General features: G+C 41.7%; 1 protein-coding gene across 1 annotated transcript in view; it reads right to left on the bottom strand.

Moving 5' to 3' along the window:
- The window catches only part of CFAP54 (cilia and flagella associated protein 54), a 249,121-nt gene that overhangs the window by 54,451 nt on the left and 182,325 nt on the right, over positions 1 to 12,345 (bottom strand). Inside the window, exons 57-59 of the mRNA XM_028532627.2 lie at positions 6,891 to 7,046; positions 5,451 to 5,556; positions 4,497 to 4,590 (exon numbers count right to left, since the gene is read on the bottom strand). Of these exons, the coding sequence (XP_028388428.1) occupies positions 4,497 to 4,590; positions 5,451 to 5,556; positions 6,891 to 7,046 (356 nt within the window). The remainder of the gene's footprint in view (positions 1 to 4,496; positions 4,591 to 5,450; positions 5,557 to 6,890; positions 7,047 to 12,345) is intronic.

The following is a 12,345-nucleotide window of genomic DNA, read 5'->3' as shown; positions in this document are numbered from 1 at the left end:
CCCAGCCCTGTCCCACCGCATGCAGACCGGAGCCATCAGCTGTAATGAAACTACTTAGGCTTTGGGTTCCTTTGTCAGCTTCCTGGCTATCTAAGCTTGAAAATTCTACCTACTTAAATTCTGACTAATAGGCATTAAATGAAGAATACAGAATGACATTAAATTATCATAATGTACAAACAATTAGTGACAGAAACATTTAAAAAAGAAAAAACTCATTTTGAATGGAGAGGAAAGCTTTATTGAGGACATCAAACTTGAACTCGAATATAAAAATTTGGACTAGAAAAATAATATGATGGGCATTTTTTGATGGGGGAAGCACTCAACATTGCATACTAGATTCTAGCCCATGCAAAGCAAAAAAAGGGAAAAAATGCATCTAGATTCAAAGTAAAGAAGTAAAACTGTCTTCGTTTTCAGAAGACTAAGATGCAGAAAATCCCAAGATGCACACACACACATCTAGAATTAGTAATGTGTTTGGCAAAGTCACAGGTTACAAAGCTCAATACACATAGATCAGCTGTGTTTCTACAAACCAGCAATGAACAATTTGAGAATGAGACTAAGAAAAAATTACATTCACAATAAAAATAAATGTAACAAAAAATGTACAATATTTGTACACTGAAAAACAAAAAAAATTGAGAGAAGTTATGTAATATCTAAATATATGAAGAGACATATTATGAATTAGAAGACTGAATATTGTTAAAATGGTAATTACCCCCAATTAATCTGTAAATTTAACATAATCCCTACCAGAATATGTGGGGATTTTTTGCATAAATTTACAAGCAGATCCTAAAACATATATGAAAATATAATGGTCTCAAAAGAGACAAAATGATTTTTAAAAGGAAGAACATATGTGGAAGACATACTTTCCAGTTTCAAAACTTACTAAAAGCTATAGTAACCAAGACAGTGGATACTTATGAAAAGGCAGACTTATTGATCAATGCAATAGTATTGGAAATCTACATTTATGATCTACATTTATATTTCTGATCAATTAATTCTGATAACGGTGTCAAGGCAATTCAACGAAGCAAGGACAGTCCTCCCTGCAAGTGGTGCCAGGACAACTGGATCTACGCGTGAAAAGATGAGCCTAAATCCTTTTCTCATATTTTCCACGGATACTTATTCAAAATAGAGCACAGACAGACAAAAGCTAAAGCTATGAAAATCCTAGAAGAAAACAGGTAAAAATCTTCAACATTTTGTATTAGGCAAAGAGTTCTTAGATATGTCACCAAAAGCATAATGTACAAAAGGAAAAAAATGATGAACTGGACTTCATTAAATTAAAAACTTGTTTGTTTCTAAAAACACCATAATAACATGAAAAGACATCCTACCAACTGGAGAAAATATCCATAAATCATATATTTGATAAGAGGCTTATATCTAAAATATATATTAAAAGCTCATAACTCCTTTTTATTGCTGGGTAATATCTCATTGTACATATTTACCAGTATATTAATATTGCTCAGAATACAAAATAAATGCAGTCTTACCACTTGTGAGCGCATGCATGGTCCTTGAGGGTATTATGCTCAGTGAAATAAGTCCAACAGAGAAAGACAAATACTGTATGATTTCACTTGGATGTGAAATCCAAAACAACAAAACAATGAGTGAATAAAACAAGCCAGACCCACAGATACAGAGAACAGGCTGAGAGCGGCCAAAGGGGAACAGAGTGGGGGAGAGGTAAACATAAATCAATAAAATAAAAAAAAATTCGTAACACAATAAAAAAAAGACAACCCAATTTACATCATGGTCAAGGGATCTAAATAGATATTTTTCCCCCAAGAGATACACAAATGGCCAATAAGGACATGAACCATCAGGGAAACACAAATTAAAACCACGAGGAAATATTACTCTATACCCAGTAGGATGGCTACAAGCAAAGAGAGAGATAATAAGGGTCAGCAAGGAATCCTCCTGCTCTGCTGGCAGGAGCACAGAATGGCACAGATACTGTGGGAAAATCGGACAGATCATCAGGAGACTAAACACAGAGTTGACATATGACCCAGAAGTTCCACTCTTAGGGATTCAGCCAAGAGAATTGAAAATGTATGTCCACATAAAATCTTGTGCATGAATGCTCAAAGAAGACTTAATCATAACAGTGAAAAAGTAGACATGATTTATATGTCCATCAACTGTTAAATGGATAAAGAAAATGTGGTACGTCCAAATAAGGGAATCCTACTCGGCATTAGAAAGGAATAGACTACTGTTAGAAACTACAGCGTGGGTGAACCTCAAGAACATAATGCTAAGTGAAAAAAGCAGGCAAAAAGGCTACACATTACCTGACTCCATTTATAAAAAAAAATATCCGGAAAAGGCAAATCCATAGAGACAGAAAACAGATCAGTGGTGAGCTGGGGCTACAGGTGGACATGGGAATGACTGCAAATGGGCACTAGGAATCTTTCTGGAATGATGAAAATGTTCTAAAACTGTGTGGTTGGGATAGTTGTACAACCTTGCAAAGTTACTGAACACCTGTGAGCTTCACTCTTAAAATAAGTTAATTTCATAGATGTAAATTATTCTTCAATAAATCTATGTTTTAAATGTGTGCTTAATGATCTCTTTGTTTTGACTCTTTTTCTCCCACTTAACTACTTAGAAAACGCTTACTGGTCCTTCGAAAGTTCGTCTCACCTGTGAAGCTTTCTCCAGCATTCCCCCAGAATAAAACGAGTCCCTGCTTTGCTCCACTTCCCTACCTTGCCATACCTGGATTGTAGTCCTCATTATATTGTGATACAATTATTTCTCTTCCTTGCTAGATTCTGTGCTCCTTGGGGAAAGACAGTAATATGACTGGTGTACATTAAACACTCAGTTAGTGTTTGGTTAATGCAGGAATAAATAAATGAATGTTCAAGAAAGTCAACTCAACTTAGCTAACAAATAATTATTGAATGTCTACTGAATACAAAATACTTTTTAAAAGATTTTATTAATTTTTTTATTTTTAGACAAAGGGGAAGGGAGACAGAGGGAGAAAAACATCAATGTGTGGTTGCCTCTCACGTGGCCCCGTACTGGGCACCTGGCCTGCAACACAGGCATGTGCCCTCACTGGAAATCGAACGGGTGACCCTTTGGTTCGAGGTCTGGTAATCAATCCACTGAGCTACACCAGCCAGGGCAGTACAAAATACTTTGGAATGTAGATGTTGAAGAGAAATTACATAGTGATGAAAACAGCTCCCCCGAGTATCTATTACGTGCCAAGCCCATTACATTATTCTCCTAGCCAGTCTAAGAGGTGGGTCTCATAGCACCATTTCACCAGGTGAAGAAACAAAGCTTAGAAAGACTCCGGTCACACTGCAGCATGCCATGAAGCTCAGACTGGAATCGAAACCGGGGCCGTGGTCACTCTGCTACATGGATTCTATAAAAGTGAAACCATGATGCTTTCTTGTAAAGGGTCAATAAATATTTTCTGTATTTAGACACATTTCAAATGTTATACATCAATGGTCTGAATGTGCTTGGATGAAAATTTTTATTTATTTTGGCTGCTTTCTGTGTTTCTCGTAATTGTATGAACTGCTAAAATATTTATCCTGTGTCAATATATACAGAAAATAATGATCATATTGTATGGAATTATACTATTCTTTTTATTCAAATCCTAACTTATTCAAGCTCTTAAGTATAAATTTTCTCAGTAAAGGCCAAAAAGGTGATATATTATTATCCTACCATCCTAATAATTTGTATTGCTACTGGCTATGGAAGCAAAATTTTTTGTTTTCTCTTCCTGGAAATAAATATGTTTATTACAGCACAAATAGTAACTTCTCTATGTAATCATAGATTTTTTATAGAAAAAAGCTGCTATCCGCCAAAGGCAGTACCATATAAATAATTCAACTGACTGAAAGCTTATTTGCCTAATGGCTTTAAATCATATTTATGCTGTCTCAAAAATTAGAGATTTGACACCAAAATTTTCTGAAAAGATCTCCTGGAGGGTCTCTGAGGACAAGGGGAGGGTCTGGCTTGGACACCACTTAATCACTTCCGGAATACCACCTGAGTCAAAGCAGGTGCTCGACAGATATGTGATGGATTGGTGGGTGCCTCCATCACCAGGTGACCCCTGCACTGGCCACATCAGTACTTGAATCCTTACTTGTCCATCTGCTTAAGCAACGTTTCATTTCCTGTAGTTTCCTGATCAATACTAATGACTTAGAGTATTTACATGTACCTACATTTCATGGATAACATTTTAACAGACAAAAATGTCTACACGAAAACCATTCCCAGAGCCTTACATGAAACAGAGAGAATCTAAACACAGGTATGACTACAAAGTAATGAATTAATTTCTGTAAGTCCCACAGAAAAACCAGTCTCATTATTTCAATAGCATAGTGTTACCAAAATAGCAAGTTCAAACGGTAATTAACTTAAAATGTTTAATGAAAGGTTTTTACCTTAGATGTTGATGGTGTTGTGGCAAGTTTGCTCTCCGCATTTCTCAGGTGTAAGTATAATAGGGCGATCTCTAGGTAGGAGTCCCTTATCAACCTAAAACGGTACAGCATCATGCTTGTTAAATAGCGTCACCACTCATCATTATTTTCCTTCATTTCCCAGGCACTTTTGAGCTGATGAGGAAAGGTAAAAACAGGCAACACCAGCGTCTGTCCCCAACTCACACCCTCTTCTCACAGCACTTTCAGCAGAGACACTAGCATCTGCCTCCCCAGGGGGGAGTGGGAACTCTTGGCGAGAGAGTTGAGTGTGCTGCCTTCTCTGTACCGGCAACACAGTAACCTCAAGACCAGGCTGGGATATTCCAGTAAAGGAGGGAGTGAAGAAGTGAAGGTCAGGACTAGAGGAACCTGCCTTAAAAACTACGCCTCTTTCGTCAGAGGGGACAGAGGTGGTATGCAGGGAGCAGCGACTCGGTGTGGGTTAGGTCTGTTTGTGCACTATCAGACCTGTCGATTGGGGCCATTTAGATCAGTGCCCCCGGTAACGATGGTGGCTTACTCTTAATCTTGAGGCAATTTTTATACAGAATTTAGATGGCTGGCCCCAGCACGGCTGACCGGAGTGAAGAGCCACACAACTCCCTTCTAGATACAATTTCACACCCAGGGGAGGCCTAGGACTGACGGGAGACTCCTCTGAGCACAGACAAGGAGGGACTCAGAGTCCAGTTATGTCACCATAGATAGTAATCACTATCATCAGCCGTCGCTGTGAACATCGGGCATCAGAGCCGAGAGCAGCAAGCTTGAAAAGGAAGTCAGGAAACCCGCTGGACAATGGACACCAGGGAACTGGCCCTGCGGTGGGTGGCACTGTACAATATTCAACTACCAGGGGGCTCGATCCAAAACACACACCACGTTATGACAGCGGAAAGGTATTTTGTTTACCCTGAGTTTTGATCATGGTTCAGGCTTAGCTGTATTGCTTCACATAAACTCTCCAGTGGTGAGTTTGGAGATTTCTCTTCCATCAGTATTTGACGTTCTATCTTGCCTGTCAGAAGAAAAAGAGAGACAAAGGTGAGTTGTCCCTTTTTCTATCATTTAGAACTTCAAGAACAAGTGCTTCATGCTGGAGATTCAGAGAACTGGATGTGCTGTCCTCTTCGGTCATCTGTGGTTTCTGGCTGGAAGGAAGCCAACGGGGAAAGATCTTTCGTCTCTCTCCCCGGGAGTCTCCAGGCTCCCAGGCCTTCAGTCAGCAATGCTGCATCAAAGCCTCCTCTGGCTGCCCAGGCAGAATGGCTGCTACCATCTCCCTTTTCTCTCCACTCGCTTTGTGCAAGTTCCCCTTCCTCCAGTGGCACTCTTCTCATTTGCCATGTCCACCTTCCTCTTCCCTCCGTCTCCTATCACAGATATCACAGAAAACAGCTCTAAAAACATCAAGTCCTAAATGTCAGCAAATGCTTGAACTGTCGTGGATGACGGAAGCGCTCTGGTTCTCACTCAGCTCCCGGCCCCCGTGGGGGACCGCAGCCTTCAGATGCAGGTTCTGGAATGACACTTTGGCAACAAAAAGGGCCAGAAAGGGAAATCCTACAATTACCATAAAAAGGATCCATGGTTTTCATGCCACATGTGGACAGGGCACAGAGCTACCCAGCGGTAAGTTCACATCTGGGCACTAGCCTTTAGGAGCTGCTCATGAATGAACAGTTACTCAACCAGACTACCCCACATCTCCCTCCTCTGTCAGCCAGGAGGGGCCAGGCCTTCCCTGTAGAGCTGTTGGGAGAATTAGCGACATGAGACATAAAACACTGACCACAGTGCCAGGCGTCTGTCTACTAGCTGAAGCCCCGTAAATGAGAGCTCTCACAGCCATCATCATTCTGCTCGTGGCTAAAACAGCCACCATAAAGGCATATGAATGCACATCGCAAATATGTGTTGTACAGAAGTTACAAATATAAGTATGCTCTAGCAATTTAATTTAAATGGGTATGTATCTTTTATAAAAATGAACTAACATGCTTAGCTAAGTAATGAAATGATGCAGAAAACAGTATCTTCTAAGTATTATTTGAGGAACACCATTTATAGCTAAATGGCTGATGCAGACATTTTGATTCAAATACAAAACCAAGGAGGGGCAACTGTAATTATAAAAGAAACTAAGGAGTACTGTTTTTCTAGGTATAAATTTAAAATAAGTAGTGTTCTCTTTATTTAAAACTGAGTTTGTACCAATGTGTTTGTCATCTCTAAGCCCTTTGAAAAAATCTGTATTTTTACATGCACTGACTAGATTTTCAAGAAGCCTATTGTTAATAGGGGAAAAATTCCATGAAGTTTATCATAATTCAGACCCCCAATACATCTTACCTTTCTGAAAAAGGATTTCAGCTGCCACCTCATGTTCATCTGTTGCTAATGCCTTACAGAGCTTCAATGCTATTTCAAAAAGCTGAAGAGCAGGTAACCACTTTGAGGAATCCTTCTTTTTACCACTATAATATACTTGCTTGGCCATTGTATGTCCTACAGAGAGAGAGAGTGAGTTGAACACAACAAAACATAGAGTGTTCATAATAAGCCTCCAAGTTATTGGACTTCTCTCACAGGAAGGCACCTACTAAGCACCCTTGTGGTCTTTGGTTTTTAGCATCTAAGAAAATTTGCAAAGAAACTCAAGACCCAAATATGTCCAGGGAATGAATGATAGCAATAGTCCTTTAAAACTTTATTTTTGATACATTTCAATTGTCCTCATTTTTAAAAGGAAGGGTCATCTTTCAAATCTCTCAGTTCTAAAATTTGGTAACGCTCTGCAGAGCAACTTCCGCATCCCTAAGATGAGGTTGTCATATGGGAACATCTGGAAGTTTTACGCGGTTTTCCGTAAAACTTGCATGTATGAATAGGCAGTAATTTTGCTCCCACTCAGCCGTGTAGCGGCTGCTCACTACGCATATTCTGTCGTCCCAACGAGATGAGAAACCCGCACGGACAAGGGCCACGCGCTCTGCTTCCACGTGGCCCCGTCGCCTCTTAACGCGATGAGGGGCTGCTGGATGGAAGAGGCATTCCCTTTCATCTGTGTGGCCTCAAAGGCAGACAGACATTTATTCAAAAAATATTTTCTGAGTGCTTAGGCACTGGATAAAAAATAAGAAAGGAGAAGATTAAGAGCTAAGGTTATTCAGTGCTTCCTACACATCAGGCATCATCCCAAGGACTTAACAAGCATTGCCTGATGCGATCCCGCCAACTGCAACCGGATGCCACTGTACAGAAGAGTAGGCTCAGCCACAGCACAGTGAGGTTTAAGAAACTTGCCAGGGCCCCACAAACAGTAAGTAGCAGGGCTGTGAGCCTAGGCAGGCTGGCTCCAGGGCCCACACCCTAAACGACGATACTGCAGAGCTCCTTAAGGGAGAGATCACGGATCTTAGTGTTTAATGGGGAATGCTAAAGGCCAGATCAAAATACCGTGTGGTCAGTTGTGTAGCAGGGAAAGTAAGGGTGCTATGGCAACAGTTTATAGGAGAACTGGTGTAACTATGCAGAAACTCCATTTCTTTAATAAGACCTTTCTGCTTTCCTTTTTGATTCCAACTGACTCACCTGCGTCCTTCTCCTTTGCAATATCCACTCCCTTAATCATTAAGCCCCCAGGACTATGAGACCCTGGTCAGCATTAAACAATCTTAGGAACAAAGCCACAGATATGATCACAGAGACAGAGTTTCAGTCAAACTAAAGATAATATCTGGCGAGGCTCCAGACCCAGGAAAGTGGAATGACCCTAACAACAACATCTTTGCAAAGCCAGGCAAAGCAGTGCTATGGCTGACATGAGGACCAGATGCAGTGGTCACCTGTCCCCTACCCTAGCACCAACCAATCAGGATAGACCACACCCTAACTCCCTTAGTCCCCTCTACTACACACCCCCTAGAAGCCATCTGAGAGCCAGGTCTTGGAACCCTAGCTTACCCGTGACTCTGGGCTTGGCACCATTTCCTCAACTAACGAACCCTTATTTTCTTGGCTGCAGTCCCTGCTCCTGTTTGCTTGGGCTCTGATGCGTGCAGGCAAGTGGACCCCTTTAATCCAGGGACACGGGCCCGAGCCTGGGAAAGGTCAGGGAAGCCTTCTCAGAGGATGCGGCTGATGATCGTCTCATCTTTGGTAATTTTAGAGAAGAATGTTGGGATAAAGAGTAGAAGGCAATTGGAGGAAATACTACTTTGATAGGAAAGACTATCACACACAACAGAGGGATATAAACAGAAAAACAATGCAAGACTACAAAATGAAACAGTTGCTGGGTTCCAGCGAAATTGTTGGTTTGGGCCATCCATTGGTGCTACCCTGTCCTTGGAGGCTTTGAACAAGTCCCTTCATGTCTCTGGGACTTGAGCGTCTCTTTTTGAAAAATGAGACAGCAGAACTAGAAAAATCTGAGGTCCCTCCAGGTTCTAAAAATTTTCAGTTGCAGGATGCTACACCCTACAAAAGGCTTTCAAAAACCTTGGGCTTTTTCTAAATTTTTAGTTTTAGAATGCGCTATGTGAACGAACTCCAGGGTGGTGGGAAAACGTGTCTCTCTCCCTCTCTTACCCAGGAGGAAGTTACCAAGCCCTCACTGTGGGTGACACAGGACTGGAAGCACACTGCCGTGAATGTGGAGACGAGAAAGAAAACCAAGGGTTTGCTCCCAGGGCCCCTGGGAGAGAAAGGTGGTCAGGCATGGACAGTGAGAACAGCTAACATCCGCAAAGCTCTTAGAGGAAACCAGATGCCCTTCGAAACTTACTACACATTCCACTCGCTTCACCCTACTACAAGCTGGTAAGATTGGTACACACTTTTCTTATCCACATCTTATAGGAAAGGAAACTGAAACAACAGAGAATTTAAAGGACTTGTTAGTGGGAATTAGATCAGAATTCTTTCTCTGGAGTCTAAGCTCTTTTTTTAAAAAAGACTTGGTTGATTTACTTTTAGAGAGAGGGGAAGGGGGGAAGAAAGAGGGAGACAAACAGCGATGTGAGACACATTGATCAGTTGCCTCTCACAGCTTCCCCGTACCTTGCACCCTGGCCAGGGGCCAAATCTGCAACCCAGGCATGTGTCCTGACTTGGAATCAAACCAATGGCATTTTGCTTTGTGGGACAATGCCCAACCAACTGGGCCACACTGGTCAGGGCACGTTTATGCTCTTAATCCCAACAATTACAGAGCGTGATTCGAGATCCCTGGCAAGAAGGACATGCAAATATCAATTGTCCAATGCAACCTCCTATTTCAATATATCTCCCATTTTTATATGTTTCACTATTGTTTCAAACTATATTTGAATGCTGTTTACTAAAATGAGACAAAATACCAAGTATCTTCATGTCACCAAAGCATTTAAATATATATACCATATATGCATGCTATATATACCATTTATAAGATCATACTGTATAAAATAGAACTGACATAAAATAACAGTACTTAAATTGCCTTCTAGATTTTTGTTAAAATTAGGGAAAAGCTCTCTCTCTAACTACGTAATAGGCTCTTTGTGGGGAGAGGGTGACTGGCAGGGCTCCCCACTGTATTCCCTCCCACTCGACATCTTTCCGGCAATGTTCTTCACTCCTATTATAAAGCTAGTAATTGATTTTTTTATCTAATAAGAAAACTCAAGGTTTTATAAAAACAATCTCACAATGCCTTTTTCTGTGTGAGGCTTTCACAGTGGAAAAAAAAAAAGTAATGTTTAAGTGTCTCCATTCTTGCGATGCAATCTACGCTATCGCTATGAAGGCGGACCGTCAAGGAAGCATTAAGTCAGATGACTTCACGCTTCATAATATTGAAGTGCTCCTTCTTCCCAATAAACATCAACTCTGTGGGAAAAAGTTGTGCAACTGACATTGTTTTGACAGAAGAGCTGCTTTTGGCTTTGTTTCTTCAAGTCTGTGTTTAATATAACATAACAGAAAGCAAGCTGTTCTGCTCTAAATGAGTCTGAGAAACAGCAGCCGTATTGCTACGGAGCAGCGACACATCTTCAAGATTACCGAGGCCGCGAAGCAGAGAATACATTTGATGTGACAAAATCTGCACAATTTAGCGCAATCTGTACTATAAGCTCTTGTAGAAACCAAATACGCCGACACTGTAACATGTTGTAAACTACAAATGCAGGAAAATAGCTCTCACGGGATCAGAGATCAGAGTGCTGGGAGGAATTCTAGAGGCCGGCCTGAATTCATAAATAAGGAAACTCAACCATATAGAGGTGAAGCGATTTGCCTAAAGTAATAAAATTCCCGTCGGATGGTGAATAATAATCATGAGGGGGAGGAGCGGAGGGGGATAAGGGAAAAGGTCTGGGCAGGTGACGGCCTGAGCGCACCTGCTGCCCTCCCTGCCCCACGCTAGTCCCACTGCCCACCTGTCCTGGGCCGGGTACCAGCTAGTACAGGAGGGAAACAGGTCCCAGGTGGCAGAGGTAGTATTTTAAAATCTAGATTTTATTACTATTCAGGTATGAAGAGGATACCAGGTCTGGGGGCATTAGACAGCCATCGAAAAGACGGTTTGTGACTGTTCCCAAAAGGAAGAGGCCCAGCACACCATGAAGGGCCCCGCAGGGAAGCTCCAGGGTGGCTGAGGAGGTAGACGAGCAAGGGGAACTGGACAAGTAACCCTTGTTATGGTTTTCGTGGGAAGGAATGGGTGGGGCAGGGTAAACAGACTAGGCACATTTACGATTGGCTGGTTTAAATAATTTCAGTGGGCTCTGCTGGTAGTCTGATAGCTTGTTCCTGGGGTGTTTGGGAAGGGTTATAGTGGCCCAGAGCACGAGGGCCCAGCAGAGGACCACGAAGGTAGCTGATAAAGCTCTGGAATGGCTAGTCTGCACAGGTAAGCCACGTTCAGTGGAAAGTGGTTTGCTAATCTCCAGCAGCTGGCTGACTCTGGGAGAGAAAGTTTCTTCCCAATCAGTAAGGTACCAGATGTCAAAGTATCAGAAACACAGAAAAGAGGAAGGCATGGTTAAATACAGGCTAGAGTAGAGAATTGATACAAGATTTTCTGTCCCCTGAGCTGGACAGGAGCCTGGGAGCCAGAGGCAGGCCGCCGTGGGTCAAAGATCAGCGAGGTATCCTGGAGAGCGCCTCCTTGGTTTCGGAGGAGCTGTAAACTTTGTGCTTACTGTCCACCTACTCAATCAGGTCTACTCTTGGTTGGAGTTGACCCTCCAACCTATTCTTCACCTTGCGGCCAGGGTAATATTCTGAAACTCGAACCATCCCCAACTTAGCTCTTCCCATTAGGCTGCCCTAGCCCACTCTGCCCTGGCTGTACTCGTCCCCACGCGGTTCCAGAACATGTCAAGCTTGTCCTGACCTAAGAGGCTACAACTCACTGCTCCCTGCGCCTCGATAATGTACTCGTGACTCAACAGGCAGCCATCTCTTCCTGGTTCTTTATCCACAGATCTTGTCCGCCTTCTACAACACTAACAATGTATAATTACCTAGATGTACTTAATTCATTATCATATATTTACTTTCTATATTCTAGCTGATTTCCTAATTGTTATAAAAATATTTTATTTTATAAAATATTTATTTATACAATATTTACAATATGATATATGATATACACTCCTACATGGATTATTTACATGTTTATTTCTGTCTCCCACACTAAAAGCAGGGACTACACCGGTTTTAATCTAAAATTACTTCCCAGGTCCTCATACAGAGGTTGGCATGTGGTAGATGATCAAAAACTACTTGTTAAATAAATCTAGTTTGGGTATTCATA

This window comes from Phyllostomus discolor, chromosome 2 (assembly GCF_004126475.2).
Source record: "Phyllostomus discolor isolate MPI-MPIP mPhyDis1 chromosome 2, mPhyDis1.pri.v3, whole genome shotgun sequence".
In the NCBI taxonomy this organism is placed as follows: Eukaryota; Metazoa; Chordata; class Mammalia; order Chiroptera; family Phyllostomidae; genus Phyllostomus; species Phyllostomus discolor.
Note: the sequence above shows the minus strand (reverse complement) of the source record. Positions and strands in the feature narration are given on the sequence as shown.